General features: G+C 50.0%; 1 protein-coding gene across 1 annotated transcript in view; it reads left to right on the top strand.

Moving 5' to 3' along the window:
• The window catches only part of CREB3L2 (cAMP responsive element binding protein 3 like 2), a 108,790-nt gene that overhangs the window by 57,977 nt on the left and 25,150 nt on the right, over positions 1 to 25,663 (top strand). Inside the window, exons 2-4 of the mRNA XM_007953795.1 lie at positions 4,011 to 4,227; positions 21,792 to 21,967; positions 24,518 to 24,605. Of these exons, the coding sequence (XP_007951986.1) occupies positions 4,011 to 4,227; positions 21,792 to 21,967; positions 24,518 to 24,605 (481 nt within the window). The remainder of the gene's footprint in view (positions 1 to 4,010; positions 4,228 to 21,791; positions 21,968 to 24,517; positions 24,606 to 25,663) is intronic.

Below are 25,663 nucleotides of genomic sequence, written 5' to 3'. Positions count from 1 at the left end.
AGCGGTGCATTTCCCTACCCAGGGCTGCAGTCTTTGGAGCATCCAGTACTTTAGACAAGACTGGGAGCTGTGACTTTAAGCACAGAGCCCTCTTGCCCTGCCTGAGGGTGATCCATTTCACCAACGCTGGCACACGTTTCCCTAGGCCTCAGCTGGAGAAAGGGCCTTTGTGGAGGCGGCAGACGGGGCGGCAGACGGCCCTCCCTGGGATCCTGCCAGGTTCTGCTTTCTAAACCTCTTACCTCCTGCCCCACCCGCTGGGCAGCCGCAGGGCTCCCAGGGCAAACTAAACACATGCTTGAAGCAGAGAGAGGAGAGAGGGCGTTCCCCTCCTCCTTTTCCTACTCTTAAAAGCTTTTGTGGCTCTTAGACTGCCTGCAACATTCTAGAAAAATGACACCAAATTACAGCCGGGCTGCTTGTGAGCAGTGGCCTACGTTCTGAATGTTCTCTCCGCTGGGAGTGTTCCACCAGGGTCCATGGGCTCTGTCCCAGCAGGGGCCGACTGTTGGAGGCAGGTGAACCCCCGGACCAGGCCCTGCCTTTGTGTGTGTAGGTGCCTGGGGATATTCTCCTGGGAGGAGTTCCAGGCCTTTCCTTGAGTTCTCAGAAGGAGCCCCGAGTCAGCAGGGGTGACAAACCAAGGTCCACTCTGTCTCCCATGTCACCCCACCCCCACAGTTGTATAGATAAGGAAACTGAGTCACACACAGATGGTGTGAGAGCGTAGGCACAGTCACGGCACAATCTAGAAAATTTATAGAGACGTTACCGTGGAGCTGCCCTCCTGGAGCCCCTGGCTAGGTTTGGGATGGGGTCTCCGTTCCACCATTCGTCGGCTGTGTGGCCCTGAGCCAGGTGCCGAGTCTCTCCAAGTCCCTGTTTCCTCGTCTAGAAAGGGGTATGTCCGTCTTACAGGCAGTACCACGTCATTTTCTGAAAATCTAACATGTCGGCCACCTGGTTCTGTCGACCACATCATTGTCATTGTCACTGTCTTGCTCTTCGGTGCCTCTGCATTCCGGCAAGCGTGAGGCTCAAATCCCACTCTCCTAGGAGAAGTGATGTGCGAGACATCGCTTTTGAAGTACGAGGACCCGAGTTCGAGGCTTAGCACCAACAGGAGTCAGCTGGGATCTTGGATGTTGGGTTTGAAGCCACCTTCCCAGGGCTTTGTGAGGTGAGGACGAGGCAAAGTGTGTGAAGGTGCTGTTAGACCTCTGGGGCCTGACTGGAGCGTGCGGCAGTGTGGTAGAATGCTCTGATGCCGTCGGCTTTGAAGAGGTAGACTAAAGCGGCACGGCCCTCGGTTTCATGCGACCAGGGCTTTGTGGAAATGGTCGCAGGATCCAGGAAACCACCTGCGTTCTCTTCTTTGAGGCCCATTTGCTTCTTTCTCTCTGGTGTTTGTCCCTCAGGACCAAGTACCCCTCTCACTCTCTGGTGTCAATGATGACCAGATTTTTGGATTTTTTTTCCTTAAATTTTTATTGTGATTTGGGTGAAAGTTTACAGAGCAAATTCATTTTCCATATATCTGTTCATACACATTTTGTTTCATGACATTGACTGCAATTCCACGCAGTGTGACAGCTCTCTTCCCACTTCCTCCCTGTGGTTATCTCTTCCCTGTGTCCTTCCCTCCCATACACTTCTGCCCCCTTAGCTGTCTCCATGTGCAGACACTGCCCTTCTGTTCTCCCATGATTGATTGCTCCAAGGAGAGTATCTATCTGATGTAAATCATCACCCATATCCCCATAGGCCTGTCTGTTGTTTGGCTGGAAACCACAGGAGTGAATTCAGTTCCAGGCGTGAAGGGTAACTGGAGGCCATAGTCTCAGGGGTCTCACCAGGCTCTATCAGACCAGCAAACCTGGTCCTTTTCCTTTTTTTTTCCCAATGATTTTGAGTTTTGCTCCACATTGTTCTTCCATTCTATTCAGGATCTCCTACGTAGATCCCCCTCCGAGTGGTTGACAGTGGTAGCCAGGCACCATCTAGTTCTTCTGGTCTCATAGTCGTATAGGCTGAGGATTGCATGGTGTACCAGTCCCTTGGACTAATTATTTCCAGGCATCTTTGGTTTTCTTCATTCTTCTTTGCTCTGGATGAGGAGAGACCCATCATTGCATCTGGATGGCCCCTTGCAAGGTTTTAAGACCCTAGTCGCTGCCCACCAAAGCAGGATGTGGAATAATGTTCTGTGTAGTATGTTATGCCAGTTGAGTTGATGAAGGACAACCACTTTTGGCCTGGCCCTGGCAGGATCATGTTGGCCTGTCTGCTCGGCCCCGCAGCCAGCAGCAGCCAGGGAGCCCCAGGGGAGCTGACTGTTGGGAGTCCCCAGGTCAGCCTCCACATCTGCCTGGGACTAGTTGGGAAACTTTTCGACAAGTTGCTGTCCTCAGCCCGCCCGGTGCACATCCACGTTGCTCTGCTTTTGGTGGTGGCGGGGGGTCATGAGGCATGGTTGACCCCTGCTTCTTAGGAGCTTCTTTTTCTACAGGAGAGGCGATGCTGAAGCCCTTGACCTAACTCGGGGTTCTTCAGAGCTGCCCGTCCTCGGGGCTACGTTGTTTAGTAACAGTAACTAAGCAAACATGACTGTTGCCTTCCAGTCGACTCCTGCTTTGGTGACCCGCGTGTGACAGAGTGGACCTGCACCCCAGAGGGTTTTCAGGCCCTGGTGTTTCACAAGCAGCTTACCAGGGCTCTGCTGAACCACCAGCCTTTTGGTCAGCAACTGAGCGTCAACCGTGCGCACCACCAGGAAGTCCACTGTGGGAGGACAGCATATTCCCAATGCAGAGCGCTGCAGTCTGGTCACAGCCGTGGCCTGCGTCACATGTCCCGCAGTCCCACTCTTCCTCACTGTGGAGCTGCCCCTCCTCCCTCATTGAGTGGCAGGGTCTCTCTTCCCACCCATCCTCCAGCCAGCCTTACCCTGGCTGTGACCAAAAAGCAGAGCCAGTGAAGTTGTGTGACTGTCTGGTTTTCCCTTAGGGAACATTGCCGCCATCATGTAAGGAAGCCCGGTCTGATCCAGCCTCCTTGAGAAAAACACCCAGCCCTCCACCTGTCCCAGACTAGCCCAGTTCTTATCAGCTGACCTCTCCGGGCCCAGCGTGGTGGCTTAGGGGGCCCGTCCAGCCAACCCACAGAATGTGAGAACGAATAAATGCTGGTAGAGTCAGCCACCAAACAGTTACCTCCCACGCTCCCCAAAGAGGCAAGGGTGCTCTTAGTCTTCTGAAAATTACTAAAAACCAGCTCGTAGCACCACCAGGTGTCAGCAGAACTGCGCTGCACGGGCCTTCCAGTGGTTGAGTGTTCAGAAGGAGAGCACACGGCCTCTCTTCTGAGGCACTTCAGGGCGGACTCGACCCACCAACCTTTTGGTCAGCAGCTGAGTGTGTTAACTGTTTCTACCATACAGGGACTCTGAAGTCATCACTTGAGGCCTCTAATTCTGAGTGTAACGCCTCCAGTTAGACTTGGTACAGGAACCGTGATAAGTGTTACTGTCACGTCTGTATTTTAAATGTGATTTTTGTTCTTGAGAATATACGCCAGTGCCACAGTTGGCGCATGTGTGATTCAGCGACATTGATGACGATGGCCCTTCTAGTTGTGGGGCTCTCTCACCCTTCTTTTCTGAGCCGGTCCTCCTCCATTGTTCTAGTTGTGGGGCAGAATCTCACCCTCCTTTTCTGAGCCGGTCCTCCTCCGTCGATAGGAACGCACTGCCCCCTAAGGTTCCTAATCTTTCAAGTTGCTCTCGTCAGTTTAGATTTTGAAAGAGCGCAGTGTTCAAGGCAGACAGTCTTTACTAGCCAGTCTGAACTGTGTTTTTTCAGTCAAACGCAAGTGTGACACTGGGTCACGGGACTATAAATCGGTGACTTTATGTGACGCGGTGGTGGTGTATCTGCCCCGGCAGTGTGCGTATGGATGGCATCAGTCCATGCTGAAGAGAAACTGAGTCCTTCCCCCTTTGTTTCCGGCAGCACTTCTCAGAACTTCTGGATGAATTCTCCCAGAACGTCTTGGGCCAGCTCCTGAACGACCCCTTCCTCTCGGAGAAGAGCGAGTCGATGGAGGTGGGGCCATCCCCGAAGTCGCCTGCGCCCCTCATCCAGGCTGAGCACAGCTACTCCCTGTGTGAGGAGCCGTGTGCCCAGTCGCCCTTCAGCCACGCTGCCCCGGGAGACAGCTTCCATGACGGTAACTGGGAGCTGGGGAAACACCGGGGCCCCGACACCTCTGGTTTTGAGCCCCTTGTGGGTGTGGAGTGAGTGTGATGTTATTGTCAGCATCCACTTCAGTCTGACACCCACCGGGTGTGAGGCCTTGTGTGAGGAAGGCAGGGGTCCAGCACAGGCTGTGTCCTGTGGGAAACTGTGGGTGGGGCAGCCAAGCCCCCTTAGCAAACCAGTCAGCCTGTTGCTGATAATTCCTGCCAGTCCAGTCATCCCCTTGCTTGTCTCAAGGGTGACATAGTTAGCTAGTGCTGCTGTAATAGAAATACCACAAAGTGGGGAGCTTTAATGGACAGACATTTATTTTCTCACCGTTTAGGAGGCTAGGAGTCTGACTTCAGGGCACCGCTCTAGGGGACGGCTCACTCTGTCAGCTCAGTGGGGAATCCTTGTTTCAGCTTCTCTGCTCCCTTCTTGGGGCTCAGAGATCTCCAGTGGTGCCTGTCCTTCCTCCGTGTGCACTGGCTTCTCTCTGTATCTGAGTCTGCTCTCAGAATAGCTCAAAAGTCAGTAGGTTGAAAACACAATGGACACTGAGGTAGCCTCGTGAACATGACAGAGAAAACCCTGTTCCCAAATGGGATCCCATCCACAGATAAAGGATTAGGGTTCCAACACATATTTTGGGGGGGCAGAATTCAGTCCATAGCGAGGAGTTGTTGTGTCATTTTTTTCTTTCTTGGAATAATTTTTCTGATAATTCTGCTCCATAGAAACATCTTGGGCCTCCCTCCCTCCCACCGTTTCCAGCACGTTCCCTTGACCCCGTGGACAGGATTCCTTGTTGGTTTCCCTCTAGTGCCCACGGTCAGTGCCATCAGTGGGATGCTGGCTGAAGGCCCAGTTTCTCTAGCCTTAGAGATGTGAAGGTGTGTGGTGTGAAGGTGTGTGGATCATTGCTCCACATTCCCTGCATGGTACAAATGGTTTGTGCCTGACTCCTGTCCTAAAAGGAGATCTGGTGGCACAGTGGTTAAAGCATTTGGCTGCTGAACAAAAGGTTGACAGTTCAAACCCACCAGCCACTCTGTAGGAGAAGGATGGGGCAGTCTGCTTCCATAAAGATATGTTGTTGTTGTTGTTGTTGTTGTTGTTAGGTGCCATCAAGTCATTTCTGACTCATAGCGACCCCATGCACAGCAGAACAAAACACTGCCTGATCCCACACCAGCTCCATGATCCCTGCTATACTTGAGCCCATCATCGCAGCCACCGTGTCAATCCATCTCATTGAAGGCCTTCCCCATAAAGATATACAGCCTTGGAAACCCTATGGGGCAATTATACTCTGTCCTATAGGGTCATTGTGAGTTGGAATTGACCAGCATCAGTGGGTAGGACTAACCTAACTCATAGCAACCCCACGGAACAGAGCAGAACTGCCCCCATAGCGTTCTGAAAGTGTAAGTATTTATGGAAGCAAACTGCATCATCTTTCTCCTGTGGAGCAGTTGGTGGGCTTGAACCACCAACCTTTTGGTTAGCAGCCAAACGCCTTTGACCACTGCACCACCAGAGCTCCTTCAGAATTGACTCAGTGGCAGTGGTTTTGACCAGCCTGAAGGCTGGCGGTTTGAAAACCTTTAATTGGTATATGATGTGTCTTCCAGGGCATTTCCCTTTTTTTGAATGATTTTTTTTTATTATTATTTTTGTTGTGATTGGGTGAAAGTTTACAGAGCAAATTCATTTCCCACATAGCAGTTCATACACATTTTGTCTTATGAGGCTGACTGCAATTCCCCACAGTGTAACAGCTTTCTTGCTACTTCCTCCCTGTAGTTACCTCTTCCTGGGTCCTTCTCTCCCATGTACTCCTGCCCCCGAGCTCTCTCTCTGTGCAGACACTGTCCTTCTGTTCTCCCACGATTGATCTCTCCGAGGAGTGTATTTGCCTAAATATTCACCCCATAGGCCTGTCTGTTGTTTGCCTGAAAGCCGCAGGAGTGAGTTCAGTTCCAGAGCTGAAGGGTAACTAGGGGCCATAGTCTCAGGGGTTTCACCAAGCTCTATCAGACTAACAAACCTGTTTGTGTTTTTTTTTTATGGTTTTGAGTTTTATTCCACATTTTTCTCCCACTCTTGATTGAGATTTTGTATTTGTTTTCCCAGAGGTATTTTAGCATCTTGAGTAAGTTTTAAAAACTGTTGTCTTTTCTAGTCTGGCATATGCCTCTTGTTTCTCCGGAGGGTGGCATGGCAGGGAATGGCCATGGGCTTGGCCTCTGGCTTTGACCTGGGCATCCTCCTACCACTGACCATGGCAGCATTTTTTGAAGGTCATGACCTACAACAATTCCCTGTGACTGACTTCCCTTTGATTAAAGCAAATGCCTGTGTCTGCTTCCTCAAAGAGGGTGTTGGCACTGCGGGGTCCCTCCTTCAGTGTGGCTCCTTAGATCCTCAAGTAGCTCTTAAGGAACTGGGATGGAAAACACATCATGTCTCAGGGGAGAGAATGCTGTGGGTCTTTTTGCATCTTAGACGCATTCTTCCTTTGAGTAGAGTTGTACTGATCACTTGTCCAGGAGGTTCCACCCTGTGTCCACTCTGTTAAAAAGCAAAGATGTCACTTTGAGGACTAAGGTGCTCCTGACACAAACCGTGGTGTTTACAGTCACCGCAGAAGCAGTCAAAAGCTGCAAAATGAATAAGAGATACCAAATAAGAATTGATGCTTCTGAATTACGGTGTTGGTGAAGAACATCGAATATACTGTAGGCTGCCAGAAGAAGGAACAAATCCGTCTTGAGAAAAGTAGAATGCTCCTTAGAAGCGAGGGTGGTGAGACTTTCTTTGTCTCACGTTCTTCGGACAGGTTATCAGGAGGGACCAGGAGTCCCTGGAGAAGGACATCAGGCTTGGTGCTAAAGGGGCAGAGAGGTGGCATTTCTGACCTCCTGTAACTTCATAAGAGGAAGACAGAATCACCATCAGCAGCCCAAGTATGAGGCCAGACATGCGGCCTCCCTCCAGCCCTGCTAACCGTCCTTGACGCCATCCGTCCCTCTCACGGCACCACCACCTCTCAGCTGGGTTCGATAATTTGCTGCAGTGGCCATGTAGAACTCACAGAGTATGGCGTTTCTTAGGGAAGCAACAGGCTACAATTCAAGTTCAGGAACACACTCGGGATGCACTTCTTCGATCAGGACAGTCTCCCCTCTGCTGTGCCCTTAGACACACCTCTCTGGCCCTTGGCCTCTCGGCCTGGCCTCTGCCTCTGTGGGCCAGGTAGCCTGTTGTTCTTTCTCATGCCTCTTGGTTCCACTGCTGCCATCTCTCAGCTGAGTGTCTCTCTCAGCCAGATGTCTCTCTCAGCTGGGCATCTGTCTCAGCCAGGCATCTCTTTCAGCCAGGCATCTCTATCAGCTGGGTATCTCTCTCAGCCAGCAGTGAGAGTCTCCCCCTGCCTCTAGGAGGGCTCCTTTTGAGCCTGGCAGAGTGGCAAAATCAACCAATCCCAACATCATAGTTCTATACACCTGAGAGAGAGAGCGAACTTTCCCAGAAGATTACTTTGTACTGCTCCAAAATAAATACACTGGGTGGACAACTTTAACAATCAGGAGTTTAAGAGCAGCTGCTTAGTTGCTTATGGCAAATGCCACCATGGAGTTAATTGCCAGTCTTATTATAGGAAATAATTACTACCAGCTGCCCAGCCAAGTTGACAGATATTTGTGTGGTCCCACCTAGTAACCTAGTGGGAGTTACAAAGACTATGGCTAGAAAAGCCATACCATGCAACTCACTACACCATACTTGATAATGTCAAGAGTCAGAGAAAAAGAAGATGACTCTCAAGAGATGGACTGACAAAGGAGCTACCACAGTGGCCTGAAACATACTGATTGTGAGCATGGACCAGGCAGCGTTTCATTCTTTCGATATGTTCTTTGGTACAGCCACTGTGAGTGAGAACTGACTGGATGGCGCCTAACAACAACATCCTCTCTGTAAAGGATACCCCAGGTCTGTGAGTTGGTTCTTTCTTGACTGGACCCTGCTGGTGTCTTGACTAGAAATTCACATCTCTCCCAACCAGGCCTTGGGTGCTAACACAGTAACGGTTCTGCTCTGTGTGCTATCTACTCTTTCTCAGGTCAGAAAAGCAGGGTCTGGGAGGTGTAAATAGAATGAAAATAATTTGAGGACTTAGAGTTTAGACAGGTTAGATGAGATGATGTAAGGGAGGAACTTGGGACAGTACCGGGTACACAGCATTTCAGAAAATCAGTTTCTGCCTCTTCCTTCTCTCCTCCCCTCTTGCTGTCATCTTCTTCCTCTTTCTCCCTCCATTTCTTACTGAAATAACATTTAGGAAAGACCTCAGTTCAGACGCAGGTGTCCCTGCTGTACAAGGTCCCTGTGCATCGGGACAGCGAGTTTTCTGAAGCCAGATACTTTGTGCAATGGTTGGACATAAACTGATCTCCACAAGTCCAGCATCCTTTCCTCTTCCATGATGACCCATTTTTTAAAAAATTTTTTTCAGTCTAATCAATATAATTGCAACATAAAAGAATTCATGGGCACCATCTATGCCAGTAACTTTGTGCAGGGTAAGCCAATGAGTTGATCTTTTCTTGGAAGCCTTTCTTATCATGGGGCCAAAGCACACACCATTCCGTTTCCCCAGTGGGCGCCTTGTTCTGTTTATAGACCCAGCCCTCCAGTAGTCCTGCTGGTAACTAATTGGCTGAGAACAGGAGCAGTGGCTGCAGAGTGCAGAGGGTTTTGGATTCGGTTCTTGTTGGAGCACCAGTGTTTGCTCTTCATCAAAGCTGCCTTAAGCTGGCAGGAGCACGTTCACAGATGGTGGGTCATATATACGAGATGCTGATGGTTTGGGTGGGTGAAGTCCCCATGAGGCAGTCTGTGGATGAATGGATTAAGGGATGGGAGCTTGTCCAACAGAGCTTCACCTAGGTGTTAGCTTAGCAATGATTTCTTTGGAGTTTTATGGGTGGGCAGTTGGTTGGGAAAGAGTTTATTCCCTTGAACCCCAGTTTTCATCCCCCTTGAGGGGATCCTGGCTAGGAAGGTCTCTGCCAGAGCCAAGTGCCCATCAGAGCAGCTGACCTCCCTGATGGAAGAGCCGGATTGTTCTTGGGAGGTTGTAAGTCTTCTGCGTGAATAGTAACTGTGTGAGTTCCGTTCACTGTCCTGCATGTTATCCTTGTGTTACGAAGAGCAAAACTAAGTCCTTATTTCTCGTGGTGGGTAGTGAGTATTTCATTATATTATCAGATCTCCTGTCCACTTTCACTTAGATTATATGCAGTTTTTCCCTAGTCACGTCTAAGCTGGAAGAAGGTGTTAGAGTTTGTGTAGAGGTGCTCTCCTTGTGTTTCAGGGTTAGTCTCCTCTTCTCCCCTTTCTCTCCCTTCCTCTCCTTTTTCTCCATCCTACCATGGATGCTCCCTTCCCCACCCTCCCTCCCTCAACCCCAGGCCAATTAAATGGAGAAAATGTCTTATCCCTTCATCCTGTCATGGCCTCAGGTGGACGGTGGGTCCTATGGTTGCACACAATGTTTGGGGCCACCTGCACTTGTTTGTTTTTCCAATGAGCTCCAGAGCTTTCTTTAGATTCTCAAGAATCTGTGACTGAACAAAGGGCAGGAAACGCTGGTCTAGGATTACAGAGGCTCACCTGTCTTCAGGTTGAACTTGATAGTAGGCTTCCCTGAAACACGGCAGCTAATGAGCTCTGTGTGGCTCCAGAGCCCCCACAACCAGCCCAGGGGTGTGGGCTCGCCCTTCAAAGCCCCTCTCAACCATCTCCCCGTGATTGAGGCGCTCACCAGATGCTGAGCAGGGTTTCCTCTGCTACCAAAAAACCCCCACAAAAAACAGAGAGGTTAAATAGACACAAGCAGTGGAAGCAGCCATGTAAACTGTGGGAAGGCGGGAATTGTCGGGCCATGGTGGAGGAGCTGAGTGTGAGCCCTGCACCTGCTGCAGAGGGACCCTTGTGTGCTGGGACAGGATTCGCTCAGCGGGTCCTTCGTGATTAAGTTAGATACGGGACATGTGCTCGCTTCCCTCCGCCACTTCCTTCTTCCTCCTCGAGATGGAGCTTGGTGGTCCTGCACTGGAACTGTGCACGGAGAACTGGGTGAGGCCCCCACCCTCCGGAATGATGCAAGAACAAAGGTACAAAGTAGAAGGTATCTACAGACCTTACAGATGGACAAATCTGTCCTGGAAGAAGTGCAGCCGGAATGCTCCTTGGAAGTGAGAATGGCCAGACTTCGTCTCACCTACTTTGTTTATGTTGTAAGAAGGTATCGTTCCCTGGAGAAGGATGTCATGGTTGGTAAAGTGGAGGGTCAACAAAAAGGGGAAGGCCCTCAACAAGGTGGATTGACATGGTGGCTGCAGAGATCAGCCTTCCACGGAACATCTGGTGGGTTTAAACCACCAACCTTCTGGTTAGCATTCAAATGCCTTGGGCACTGTCCCACCAGAGCTCCTTGTACCACTCATGTTGTTGTTGTTGTTATGTGCCGTCGAGTCAGCCCCGACTCATAGCAACGCCTCCTTGGGTTTCCGAGGCAGTATCACTACGGAAGTAGGATTGCCCAACCTTCCTTCCGAGGAGTGGCTGCTGGATTTGAACCGCCAGCCATCTGGTTAGCAGGCAAGTGCCACTCATAGGTACCTTTATTTAGGGTAGAATTAGGGACTGTAACTATGGTGGTTCAAACCCTGGAGTGGGTGGAGCCTCAACCTGAACATTAATCTTCTTCCTTCTGATGGAGCTGGTTGGACATCTCAGGGCTGAGGGCTGGCTGGGTCAGCATGACACCCTGGACTGATGGAGCAGTGGTCACAGGTAGGACTGCAGATATGGTGTGCAGGTTGTGACCTGGTGGAGGGTAGAACGAAGCTTGATGGCTGCAGGGTGGGAAGGAGGCAGAGTTTTGGAGACACGAAGCAGACCTGAAATCTTAGGGCTCATGATACCAGCCCAGGGCAGGGCTGCAATGACAAAGGGGACCTTGCTAGGTGGGGATGATGTCATGGCGGAGAGGGAACAGAGCTAGGCATGCTCAGATGAAACCTGCGGTGGGATTAGCGCATGGTCGCGTGTGCTGAGCGGTGGGTGGGGGTGGGTCAGGGTGACTCGGCTTCCTGGTTGCAGCATGAAGAGATCTTATTGTGGTCCAAGGAAGGGGGACATGAAAGGAGGCCAGAGAGGAAGGCCTGGCTGTATGTGCAGCTCGTTTCCTGTGAGTTGGTGACCGGAGTATCTGCTGAGCCACCTCAGAGGCTGGTTCAGGGCCAGGAAAGGAAGACGAGTTTGCATCTGCCTACAGAGTTCTGGGTCCCCTAGCAGGAAGGGGTAAAGAGTGAATGTGGCCGTGGTGGGGGAGGCAGGCAGAGAGCAGTTCATCTCGTCTGAAGCTGGGCCTTGTGCTGGGTGCTGTCTTACTATTGATCACCCTTTCTTGGTATTACCTCAGGCTTACCTTTTCTACGAGTATGAGGAACAGTGCTGCTGCTGCTGCTTTTTAATGACATGACTTCTTGGTTGGCGCTGCCATCACAGTGCTGGGATAAGACTAGACAGCACTGTTTCCATCCACAGCCCCACCTACTGCGCTTTGCAAATACTGGCTGTTGACAAATTCATGGCGTCCTTGCATCAAGCAAGTTGGTTGTTCCAACAGGATGTGTGTCTCTCACATTTTGGTCACTCACAATATTTTAAACTTTTGTTACCATGCTGTTACACACTTCATAGACTACAGTGTAGTGTAAACATGACTTTTATGTGCTCTGGGAAATAAATCTAAGTGACTTGCTTTATCATGACACTTTATTGCGGTGGAACCCAACCCGCAGCATCTCTGAGGTATGCCGACACCTACTTAGCAGTTCAGGTTCTCTGGATATTCACAGAGGAGCGTTCTTAGATGGATTCTTTTAGAGGATCAGCACAAGGCTTGTCCCTATGAGGTGGAGGTTAAAGATGTCCAAAATGTCCAGTTTTTCCAACCATCATCTCTGACGTCCACGCCTCTTCTTCCTCTCAGTCGTCTATCTCCCATCTTAGGGTTCTGTATTTCACTGTAACATCTCACAGACCTCGCAAACTGCCAAGGAAATAGCTCATGTGCTTGTGCAATCTGCCGAGTCCCAAATCCACAGGCCAGGCATCAGTCTGGAGGATTCGCCTCACTAACATGGCTTCAGGGGCTGATGAACCCAAGTCGGCAGGTCAGATGGCTGTGGGCTCAAGTTCCAGGAACCAGAGGTCAGACGATGAGGGAGTAGGTGTAGGATCTAGAGCAAGAGAGAACTTTGCCACAGTGTTCATATAATCCCCTCAAGGAAACTAAGGCTGGTGACTTGAGTCACACCCTCTACTAAGGCCATCTCCTTAACATAATCCTGTCTCCTTAACATGACAGACAGTTCACTACAGAATGGGGCCATCACCACACCACAGGCATAGAGGCTAGGATTTGCAATACCTCTCAAAATGGAGGACTGTGGCTAGGAGGGCCATATTAAGTAACTCACTTTATTGCAAGGATTAAATAAATTAATGCTTATTAAAAAGAAAAAAAAAAAAAAAAAACAACACTTTGCCGTTGCATTGATTCCAACTCACAGTGGCCCTGAAAGACAATACAGGTGTCCTGTGTGAAGTCGTAGTGCAGTGCCTAGCACACAGAAGCACTTGGTAAATGTTTGTTGTTCTCCATTACTGATGCCTCTCGTCCCCTCCTGGCAGGTCACATTAGCGTCCAGGTGTCCCAGGACTCACGGGGAGACCATGGGCAGACAGACCTCCTTCTGTCTCAACATGTACTGGCTGTAGTTTAACACGATTCTGACACACCCCTCTCCCTTGGCCTCCAGAACCAGCCCTAGCACTTCCCCTTTCAGAGCTTTTTATAGCAAAAACCGGTCAAGTGTTGCTGACTACGTTCAGAGGGCAGACACAGTTGTGAAGTGCTGAGGGATCTAGATGGGGCATGCTTATTTAAAACACAAGTTTTACTTTTTATTTTGTTGTTGTTGTTGTTAAGGGCCGTTGAGTCAGACCCGACTCATAGCAACCCCTCCTTGGGTTTTTGAGGCAGTATCACTATGGAAGTAGATTGCCCACCCTTCCTTCTGAGGAGTGGCGGGTGGGTTTGAACCGCCAGCCTTCTGGTTAGCAGTCAAGAGCCTTAGGTACTATGCTACCAGAGCTCCTACTTTTTGTTTTAGTCATGTTGTATAAACAGAAACCCAGGAAGCCTCAATCTAATGGATCACCACCACAGTCCAAACACAGCAGTGAATTTAGATGTGTTGTATGAACAGGAAATGAGGAAGCCTTGGTCCAGGGGATCCCACCACAACCCATATACAGCAGTGATCGTGAAGGTGGTGCAGGATGGGACAGTGTTGTGTTCTGTTGTATGTGTGCACCGTGAGTCAGCACCCACTCAGTGGCACTAGCACCATGTCAATAGCAACAGATAGGAATTTCATTGAAGTTGCCCTGTGTCGTTTTTCTTCTTAAGAGTATATTCACAAACTTTGTATATGTTTGTGCGTAGATAGGCTAATTTATGTCTGTGCATATTCATTTTTAGGAGGCTCTGGTGGTGTAGTGCTTAAGGCATTTGACTGCTAACCAGAAGGCTGGTGGTTCAAACCCAAGAGCCACTCCTGAGAAGGAAGGTTGGACGATCTACTTCCGTAGAGATACCGCCTCGGAAACCCAAGGAGGGGTTGTTATGAGTTGAATCTGACTTGACAGCAGTGAGTTTGGTTTGGTTTGGGATATTCATATTTATTGAGACATTCCAAACCCACAATCTGTGCTAGAAGAAGTGCAGCCAAAATGCTTCTTGGAAGTGAGAATGGCCAGACTTCGTCTGACCTACTTTGGTCATGTTGTCAGAAGAGACCATTCCCTGGAGAAGGATATCATGGTTGGTAGAGTGGCGGGTCAGCAAGAAAGGGGAAGGCCCTCAAAGAGATGGATTGGCATAGTGGCTGCAATGATGGGCTCAGGTATAGCAAGGATTGTGAGGCTGGCACGTGACCGGGCAGTGTTACGTTCTGTCATACACAGGGTCACTATGAGTCGGGATTGACTTGACAGCACCTAACAAATGCATGATTGTTTACTTATTTTTATTTATTTAAAGTTGAATCTTCTGTTTATCTCTTCCGAGAGTTAGCATCTCTTCAGTGTGGTTCTCTGAGCTGGGCACAAAGATGATTGCGGACCTGCATCCTGCTGTTGTGTCCACCCTGGCTTTGATCTATGTCTGTCTGTCCACTGTGACGTCCAGCTCCACTGCTCACACTCTTTGCTTGGGTATGAAGATGTGCTTCTTGCCATGAGGCAGCTCAGGCCTGACGGCTAGTGTGAAATGGGAGGAAATGTAGCCCTTGAGTCTGACCTTCCTTAGGAAGCCAATCAGATGAGTTTGGAACACGTGGTAGATGTTTTACTCCCCATGGTACGCACTGACACCCTTTGTGGGTGGTGGTGGTCTTCTGAAACTTAAAGGAATGTAAGGGTAATTCAGAAGGCGTTTATTTTTTAAATTTCTTCCCACCTGAAGTCTGAGCTTCAAGGTTTAGAAGCAGAGGGTGTGGATTGTAGAGTGCTGCTGACTCTCTCTTCCAGGTCAGCTGGTAACTCAGCCATCCCAGGGATGATTCTGCCCTGAGTCCGGGGGGCCTTATGGATCGTTTGGCCAGTAAAACAGAATGACAGAAAATAAGGTCACAGGGAAAATGGGATGCATATGCTCCTCATTCCTTTCGCTGTCCTCCATGGAGCCATGACCTCACAGTTAGATCTGTCATCTCACGTTCTATGATTTGATGTTTATTTCCATCGAGGGACAGAGCACAAGGTGACGACCAGTAGTTCAGATTGAGAGCCCTGGTCTGTCACCTGCCACTGGGATGCTCTCACCAAACTTGTTATTTTGATGGACTTGGTTTTCTCAGTGAAGCCATCTATTTCATGATGCTACTGGTAGCTCTGGCCCATCAAACCACACATATTTACAGCTGTGGCTTACCTCTGGCTGTTAGAATTATATTAGAAACAAGGTGCACATCTTGTTTCAATCAGTCTTCAAGTCATGGGTTTAATTTCCTCTTGCTACGTTCAGCTGTGTTGCATCCATTAATTATGTTGCTGCATAACAAGCAGCCCCAGGATGTAGTTGCTTCAGACAGCATCCGTTCAGTTTGCAGTTCACGTGCCTGTCCTTTGGCTGGGGGTTGGCTCAGTGATCCCGCAAGATTCAACTGGACTCCCTCCCACGTTGAAGGCTGGTTGAGGGTTGGCCCATGTTGGCTAGCATCCTCTGAGGGTGGCTTTGTGCTACATGTCTGCCACCCCTCTCCTGGGGCCAGTAGGCACATCCTTCTTACAGTGATGACACATGTGCAAAGCATAAATGCATTCAGGCAAGAGCATCTCAAGACTGTCCTTGTGTTAGGTGAACACACATCGCCCAAAACAAGGCACGTAGGCCCAGCCCTTGGTGAGGAGTGGCCCACAGTGGAGGACGCTGCAGAACTACAAGGAAGGGGCAAACAGAGAGGGAGGGGTGACGACTGCAGCACTGATGCTGCTACTACCTACATTACGGTACCCGTTTCCTATATACGTTACAGTACTCATTTGCTCCAGTTGAAGCTAGGGCTCTCTGTGGTCCCCGTGAGTCACTGGCGCTTCTGTCCAATAATTTCCATCCTACGACATCAACTGCAACAGCAGGAGTAGGCCATTCCCATACTGATCACCCAGGGGGAGTATATTCCCAACACAGGAAATTTAGAAATACAGGCAGTCCCTGGATTACCAACGAGTTCTGTTCCTAAGTCTTTTTTAAAGTCAGATTTGTATGTAAGTTGGGACGGTTAGGTACAGTTCGTATCTAACATCAGTAGGTCAAAGGTGTGTCTCGTTGTTGGGTGCCATCAGTTGACTCTGACAGATAGTGACCCCGTGGACAACAGAATGAGACACTGCCCAGTCCTGTGCCCCCTCATGATCCTTGCTGCACCTGAGCCCATCGCTGCAGCCACTGTGTCAGTCCGGCGGCCTTCCCCTCTTTCCCTGACCCTCTGCTTTACCAAGCAGGACGTCCTTCTTCAGGAATGGTCCCTTCTTACCACACGACCAAAGCAGGTGGACAGAGTCTGGCCATTCTCACTTCCAAGGAGCATTCTGGCTGCACTTACTCCAGGACAGATTTGTTCATTTTTGTGGCAGCTCATGGTATTTTCAGCATTCTTCAACATTACCATAATTCAAAGGCATCAACTCTTCTGCAGTCTTCCTTATTCATTGTCCAGCTTTCACATGCATATGAGGTGATTGAAAATACCATGGCTTGGGTCAGATGTACTTTAGTCTTCAAAATGACATCTTTGCTTTTTAACACTTTAAAGAGGTCTTTTGCAGCAGATTTGCCTGGTACAATACATTGAGTGATTTCTTGACTGCTGCTTCCATTGGGAGCTCTGGTGGTATAGTGCCTAAGGCATTTGACTTAACCAGAAGGCTGGCGGTTCAAACCCACTAGCCACTCTTCAGAAGGAGGGTTGGGCAATCTACTTCCGTAGTGATACTGTCTCAGAAACCCAAGGAGGGGTTGCTATGAGTTGGATCTGACTCAATGGTGAGTTTTTTTTTTTTTCCCCATTGGTGTTGATTGTAAATCCAAGTAAAATGAAATCCCTGACAACTTCAGTCTCTTCTCTATTTGTTATGATGTTATTTGTTGGTCTAGTTGTGAGGATTTTTTTTTTTTTTTTATGTTGAGGTATAATCCATACTGAAGACTGAAGTCTTCGACCTTCATCAGTAAGTGCTTCAAGTCATGTTCACTTTCAGCCAACCAAGGTTGTGTCATCTCCATATCTCATGTTGTTACTGACTCTTCCTCCAATCCTGATGCCTCATTCTTCTTCATATAGTCCAGCTTCTCAGATTATTTGCTCTACATACAGATTGAATAAGTATGGTGAAAAGATACAACCCTATCACACACCTTTCCTGATTTTAAACCATACAGTATCCCTTTATTCTCTTTGAACAACAGCCTCTTGATCTGTGTCCAGGTTCCTCATGAGCACAATTAAGTCCCATTCTTTGCATTGTTATCCATAATTTGTTATGATCCACACAGTCAAATGCCTTTGCATAGTCAATTAAACACAGGTAAACATCTTTCTGGTATTTGCTCTCAGCCAAGATCCATCTGACATCAGCAATGATATCCCTTGTTCCATATCCTTTTCTGAATCTGGCTTGAATTTCTAGCAGTTCCCTGTCAAGATAGTGCTGTACCGTTTTTGAATTATCTTCAGCAAGATTTACTTATGTGTGATATTAATAATATTGTTTGATAATTCCCACGTTCTGTAGGATCACCTTTCTTTGAAATGGGCACAAATATAGATCTCATCCAGTCAGTTGGCCAGGTAGCTGTCTTCCAACTTTCTTGGCATAGCCAAGTGAGTGCCTCCAGCGCAGTATGCATTTGTTGAAACGTCTCAGTGGGTGTTCCGTCAATTCCTGGAGCCTTATTTTTTGCCAATTCCTTCAGTGCTGCCTGGACTTCTTCCTTCAATACCATTGGTTCTTGATCACATGCTCCTTCTGAAATGGATGAACATTGGCCAGTTCTTTTTGTTATAGTGACTCTGTGCATTCCGTCCATCTTCTTTTGATATTTTCTGCATCATTCAGTATTTTGCCCATAGAATCCTTCAGCATTGCAACTTGAAGCTTGTATATTTTTTCTTCAGTTCTTTCAGCTTGAGCAATGCTAAATGTTCTTCCCTTTTGGATTTCTAACTCCAGATCTTTGCACATTTCATTATAGTACTTTGCTCTGTCTTAGTATTAAGTATATACTATCCTTCTCTATGCATAAAAATATTAAACACTTTCAGACACACTGAAACATCTAGTAATGATAATGTTTGGACGCATAGCCAAAGTAGTGTCCATTCGTTATTATGAACCATTATCTGTACCTTGAGTTTTAATTTTAATGGCTTTACAGAGGTTGGTACAGGTTGTATGTAAGTTGGGCAGCCATAAGTCAGAGACTGCCGGTACTAAATAATTTTAAACAGTGGTTCGTGTTCTGAACCGTCATGTAGAGCTCCCCACTGCTAGTATTTTGCCATGTTTCCTTCCGGTGTTTTCCATCCCTTCTTCTCTTAATAGCGCATCAGTTTATATTCAGGCTTTTTTTTTCCTCTTCATATTCAGTCGTAAACCCTTCCCCCTTGTTATTGAAGAGGCTCTGTAAGTGATACTTCAGTGGCTGTGTGAATGTGCCTTTTAAGGATTTGCTGTAATTCACTTAATCTTCCCCTGGCTCGTGAATGCTTTGGTTATTCCAGTGTTCTGTGGTCGCAGACAGTGTTGCAGGTCAGCAGCTGTGCACACACGTCTCTAGCCACACGTTCGGCTGTTTCCTTAGCGTGGTGGGAGGGAATTGGACATCCTTCTCATGGGGGCAGAGGTGCGCGTTGTGCCATAAATGACCTGTTACGTCTCGGCAAAGGCCTGCATGGCAGTATCCTCATCTAGAAATGGCTGCATTAGAACTTGATGGTCTTAAAAGTCTATCAAACTCTAAAACATGTTTCAAGATAGAGATAGTTGTTGGGTGCCTTTAAGTCAATTCAAGGAGCTCTGGTGGTGTGATGGTTAAGGGATTCAGCTGATATCCAAAGGTTGGCAGTTCAAACCCACCAGCCTCTCCTCAGGAGAAATGAGGCAATCTGCTTCCATAAAGAGTGACAGCCTTGGAAACAGCAGTGGCTTTGGTCTTTGGTTATTGAGTCGATTCCACCTCATGGTGACCCCATGAGACAGAGTAGAGTGGCCCCATAGGGGTTCCTTGACTGTAACCTTTACAGGAACACACTGCCAGGTCTTTCTCCCGTGGAGTCACTGGGTAGGTTTGAACCACCAGCCTTTTGGTTAGCAGCCTAGTGCTCAGCCATCGTGCACCAGAGCTCTGTAGCTAGAGGCTAAGTTGCTGCAAAGCTTCGTTGGCTGGAAGCAGGAAGCAAGGCCAGCTGCCATCCTCCAGGAAGCTCTTGGAAGGCGGCTTTCTTGGCCTTCTCTCTGGGAGGAATTCACATGTGTCTGAGAGGAAGAGGCAGGGGCCTTGTTTAGCTCACATTTCCCAGTGATCATGGCTCCCTTGCTCTCGGGGACACTGTTGTACCTCTCGTTTCAATGCACGTCAAGGTGCTTCCCTCTCGCCCTCATTGCCAGTCTCTGCTGGGGACAGTGCTTGCGTAGTCCAGAGGGGTCCATGCATGACCGCTTAGCAGAGATGGGGTACGCCCATGCTCACTCAGCTGGGATGGGGTGCACATGGGAACAGGGTGCATGTGTGGCCGCTGAGTGGAGATGGGGTGCATACGTCGCTGCTCAGTAAGGACAGGGTACATGTGCGGTTGCTCAGCAGAGATGGGGTGCACACGCGACCGCTCAGTGGGGATGGGGTGCACGTGGAGACAGGGTGCATGTGCAGCTGCTCAGTGGGGATGGGGTGCACACGTGACCTCTCAGTGGGGACGGGGTATACTGGAGATGGTGCACACGTTGGCTTCAAGAAGTGAGTAGTTCCTTAGTGTCTGAAGAGGTGTCAGTGGATGATGGCTGGGTGGAGGAAAGTGTGGCCAATGTGCCCTCTGTCCCCAGCCCTCCCCCAAATCTGACAGTGACTTTCACCTGACAGTGTTCTAGGCCTTTAGTCCTTTTGGGAGGGTTGTTAGGATCTGCTTTTGCGTTTTGGTCCCACTGCTTTTCTAGGCTGTGCTGGGTGCCCCCTGGCCAGCAGGGTGCCCTGTCTGGTGTGGTTCAGTGCCCCGCCTTGTCTCCATCAAAAGCCTCTTGGTTCCCTGCCGGTCTCCCCAGGGTTGTGCCGTGAGCACCTAGACTCAGCACAGACTGCCCTTTACAGCAGGGCCTCACCCGCCAGCACCAGCCAGGTCTCTGTATGTCTCCCCAGCAACCCTCTGTGGCTGCGATGTAGTCCGCGCGGTTGGCATACGTTGGACTTGGGAGGAAAATCGTTTATGTTTGTTGGTGCTGATCTGACTCTGCTATGCTTGGAGGAAGTTGCTTGTGAAGTAAAGTGTTAATCGTGAGCTGTAGTTTCTTGCTTCTGGGCCTGTTCTTCCTCTACCCGTGGCTGTTCTGAGTGATCTTTATCCTACTGCCATTGAGTTGATCCCTCCTCATTGCTACCCCGTGCGTGCAGAGCAGAACTGCCCCATAGTGTTTCCAAGACTGTCTGTCATCTTATGGAAGCAAAGCCACACCAAGCCCACTGCCGTGGAGTCGATTCTGACTCATAGCGCCCCTAGAGGACAGAGTGGAGCTGTCTCAGAAGGTCTCCAAGGCTGTCAATCTTTACAGAAGCAGACTGCCTCATCTTTCTTCTGCAGAACAGCTGGTAGATTTGAACTGCTGACCTTTTGGTTATCAACCAAATGCTTTAACCACTATGTCACCCAGGCCTATGATAATCACTGAAGTTCAAGACAGGCCGATACCCAGGACAAGGCCTAGGTCCGTTTTAGCAGGGGGCTGGCTTTGCCTGCCTGTTAGGTTTCCCAGAGGGCTGAGTAAATTCCGTTTCTGGTCTGGTGTTGCTGTTGATAGCTGCTGTCCTGTCGGCCTGATGCATGCCGACCCCGTGCACAGCAGGACGAAACCCTGCCTGGTCCTGAGGGGCTGCCCATTGGACTGCTGTGTCTGTAGGGTTTTCATTGGCTCGTTTCCCTGTAGGTCACGAGGCCTGTCTCCCTGGTCTGTCTCAGTCTGGAAGCTGCACTGACACCTGTTCAGCCTCATAGCCACATGCGGCCTCCACTGACAGACGGGGTGGAGTGTGGGGTGCGTTGGCGGGAAGTTGAGGTCAGGTTGAAGGCTTCGGTGGGAGCAGAGGGAACAGAAGAGGGCAGGAGGTGGGGCGAGGAGGAGCAGGGAAACTGTGAACTGTGCCCAGGGGAAGATGGCCTCTACCACCTGCTGCCTGAGGTCCTTTCCTGAGACCCTGGCTGCCACCTGTTTGCCCCTTTCTTACCTTAAGTTGATTTAAAATGTATTATTAATTTATTTTTGACTAGACACATGCACTTGAGTCCAATACCAAACGGTGTACCCCGTCACACAGTGGGCGTTCTCCCTCCCGCCCATCCTCGCCCACCCAGCCGCCTCTGGCTGCGCCCAGGGAGGCCCCGTTCCTGTCCCAGTTTCCTTCCGGGGTCTCCCCCCGCGCGCTCGCTCACACACGCACCCTGTAGACGCGTCGTGTGGACTGTACATCGTGCTGCACCTTCCTCTCGCCGCCACTTCACCTTCTGTCTGCTGCTTCGTTTCCCCTTCTACACGAGGTGAACCTTTGTCATTTGGAGGCAGACTGGGGTCGTTTGTTGGACTGAGCATCTGGCACCTGGGGTGAGTTCACGTGTCTGTCTGTCTGTCTTCTTCCCACAGATGACGTGGAGAGCGAGAAATGGTTCCTGTCTACGGACTTCTCTTCAGCAACCATCAAGACAGAGCCGATAACCGACGAGGCGCCCCCGGGCCTTGTCCCCTCTGTCACGCTGACCGTCACAGCCATCTCCACCCCTCTGGAGAAGGAGGAGCCCCCTCTGGAGATGACTACTGGGGTACGCTCAATTTTCTTTCTTCCCAAGAGGTGGGATGTAAAGACGGTGATTCTGCTTGTCCAGCGAGGCCTTTCCTCTTTCTGGAGCCCGTGGCCGTTGGTGTTGATCTCTGTCTGTTTAACCACATCTGGGTGTGGAGTCCCTGGGTGGTGCGATGGTTAAGAGGCCTGGCTGCTGACTGAAAGGTTGGAGGCTTGAGTCCACCCAGGTGAGCCTGGGAGGAAAGACCTGGTTATGTGCTTCTGAAAAACCCACCATGAAAACCCTGTGGACACCTTTCCACCCTGACACACACGGGGTGACCATGAGTCAGGGTCAGCTGTTCTGTCTGTCATCTGTCCAACTATCTAAGGGAGTGTTGATTTCTTACTGGCATCGTATTGCTTCCTTTACAGGCAAGTTGGTAGCAAAGCAGATTCATGATTTCTTTGATTCTGCTATCAAATTAAACGCTTAGATGCATATCCTTGGTGAGGGAAGTTCCCTGCAGGGTTATTTGGAGCCAGTGGAGGGGAATGGTGGTCTGATGGTTATGCGGCCCGTGGCTTCTTGGTGCGTGCAGCAGCTCACGGCTGTGGCAACACCAGCTCCTGTGCAGTGTCCTCTCCATGGGCCGAGTTGTGTTGTCCTGACTTCATTCAGAGACTGCCCTGCATGCACACTTGTTACTGTGTTACCCTTGGAAACCATGAGGAGCCAGGAAGTTAGTTTACACCACAGATGTAGCTTGCTTTAGGAAGAAGCTCAGGTCTTAAATTCTTTGATGATACAGATTTTGGAAGGGCATATCTTATTTTCCTGTATCTATATGTTGGCCTTGGAAAGCTTACCCCAAGAGACTAGAAAGCTCTTGCTCGATACCATGGCGACAGCGAGGAGAGTGTCGGGAGCAGGCTGAGGCACACCTCAAGTGTGACAGGTACGGCTCGGGCCCTGGGCACCACCTGAAGGGGGCGCTGCGAGCAGTGGCTGTGAACCATTACAGTTTACCTTGCCGGGTGGGAGAGGCCATTCGGCAAGTTAAAACTTGTCCTTTCCTATTCGAGAGCCCCCCTGGGTCAAGGCCAACTGTGCTCCCGCTGTGCTGAGTGTACAAAGAGAAGACACTGCAAAAAGTACTGTGAGCTCATCATAGGCCAGTTCTCATCAGTGAAGCTAGGAAGGTGCGCTTGTCACTTTCAGGTGTTAAGTTAGAGGAGCAGTCATCCGAAAGATGGGTGTCAGATGTTTACAACAGCAAAACTCAACACTTAATGCCTAAGGCATTTGACTGCTAACTAGAAGGGTGGCAGTTAAGCCCACCAGCCACTCCTCAGAAGGAAGGTCAAATGTTTGGTGGGGTGCAGTTCCAGAGCTTGCCATGGTGACATTTTCCACGCCTGTGGAGGTGGACCAGGTGGACCGGCGGAATCACGCCTGTGCATCGTCTCACAGGTGTTGAAAGCTAGCCTGAGTGTCCTTGTGTCCGGAGCCTGGGGTAGTGAACAGTGGCTCCGTGAGCATTCCTGAAGTCAGGTTTTCTGTGAGGGGAAGGGTACACGCAGTCGGTCGCTCTCTGGTGCTCTGTGTGTTCCATCCGTGGAGAAGGTGAAGGTTGTTGTAGACAGAAGACCACTACCCTTGCCCGTTAGAGCTCTTTTCTCGGTAGTAGGCATCTCTCTTGGGCGGGCTCCTGGGCTGTGGCTGGGTCTCCTTGCTCCACAAGAATCTGTCATGGTCACATCCACTTCCACTCCTGGCATCTGTGTCTCTGAGGAGACCTGTGCGCCCCACGGTTTTCAGTGCCTGGTTTTTCGGAAGTAGACCTCCAGGCCTCTCTCTGACGTGCTTCTGGGTGGTCTCCAACCACCAACCTTTCACGTTAACAGTTTGCCTCACCCACAAGTCTTCAGTTTATTTTTAGATATGTGATGCAGGTCAGAGGCACAGCCTTGCTGTGTGTATGGGCCGGGTACTTTTGTCCTTCCCCTACCAGGTTAGATGTCGTCAGCCATTAAGCAGCTGGAGGAGAAGACGTGGCTTGGTGCACCAATCCCTAGGGCAGGGAAAGCTGGTGGCCCAGTAACCCTTTACAAAATGTACCAGAAGATTCCACAATAAAATATCTTTATGTTCCCACAGAAACACTAGCTACAGGCACTGACAAGTGAACCTTGGGTTTTTTATTGCTGGGGTTTGTAGGGTTCCATCACTCAAAAGTTGACGGTTCAAATCCCCCACAAGCATCTCAGAAGAAGATCTAAAACAATGAGCCGTTGAAAACCCTATGGAGCATGGTTCTGTTGCAACACACCTAGGGTTGCACGAGTCGGAGTTGACTCGATGGCACTCGGTGAGAGGCCATCAGTGGTGCTGCCAGGGTAGGGGATGAGAGGACGTGACTGGCTGGGGTGACCTCCCTTCAGGCAGCAGCCCGCCTCAGCCATGCCTCAGCTGACTCCAGAGAAGGAGGGCGTTCTGAGAGGACGACACAGACCACCCCAGAGCTCTTCTCTTTGCTCTTCAGTGTTGTTGTTTGTGCTGAAGTTGTGTTTGACATTCTTCCTTTAGGTTGACTCCTCGTGCCAGACAGTGATCCCCAAGATTAAGCTGGAGCCTCATGAGGTTGACCAGTTCCTCAACTTCTCTTCTAAAGAAGGTCAGTCTGTTTCCTCCGCTTTCTTACCTGTCACCAGGTGCACTGCTCGGGGTGGTGAACGGGATGGCGTTTACAATACAGGTGTGCTTGTTTCAGGAGCCCACGCTGTTCTTAAGGCCCTCGGTGTCAGGACACATGTTGAAAGGCAGTCTTGTGTCCTGTATCTGTGTACGTTTAATGTCCAGCCAAGTCTTTCACTCCTATTGTCACTGCCATCGAGTTGCTCACAGTGACCGACCCCGTATGTAGTAAACAAATGCAGCCTCATCCTGGGCTGTGCCCTGGTCAGTTGTGGATGACACAGCTGTGACATGGGTTTCCAGGGGCTGAGTTTTCAGTACGTTGTCAGGTTTCTCTACCAAGGAACCTCTGAGTGGATTCGAACCACTAACCTCTTGGTTAACAGCTGAGCGTGTTCCCTGTTCACACCACCTAGGGCCTTCATTATCAGTAAAGACAAGACTGACTTGAAATGTGACTGACAGTGACGAGAGTCACTCGGGAGACAGGGCCCTCTTCTCTGCCAGGCGTCACTGCCTCTCAGCTTCCTTCACGGCCTGGAGGCCACGTCTTCCCCGTGACGGTACCTGTTGACACACACACATCTTGTGCTTTCAGTTTCTGCTGCAGTCTGCTTCAGCAGGGGCCCTGACTGGGACAGCGTAGCCCATGGTGAGTGCAGTGTCCGGGATCCTGGAGAGGAACCTTCATGTCAGACAGATGGCAGGCCTTCCCCATTGTCCGGGATAAACAAAGAAGGAAATGCAACCTCCTTGCCCGCATCAGAGCTTCCAGGCACAGCTAGCTGTCTGTTGTTCCCAGCCCTTCTGGTAACCTGAGAGCGGCATTTCAAATGACGTTTAGAAATCCGAGGCCGAGGCCCCTGTGGGCAGGTCAGCGGCCTTCACCGGTAGGAAAGAGGAGCCTCAGATTGGCCTCCCCCTTCCTGTCCCGCCATTCCCCTTTGCCATTCATTGTGCGCTCTCTGGGGAAGGTGGGCGTGATTGGAGGGGGCCCAGTGAAAGCGAAGGTGTCGCTTTGAAGACTGAGATGCGCCT

The sequence above is a fragment of the Orycteropus afer genome, unplaced genomic scaffold (genome assembly GCF_000298275.1).
Source record: "Orycteropus afer afer isolate SDZICR_OR568_19922 unplaced genomic scaffold, OryAfe1.0 scaffold00413, whole genome shotgun sequence".
Lineage (NCBI taxonomy): Eukaryota > Metazoa > Chordata > Mammalia > Tubulidentata > Orycteropodidae > Orycteropus > Orycteropus afer.
Note: the sequence above shows the minus strand (reverse complement) of the source record. Positions and strands in the feature narration are given on the sequence as shown.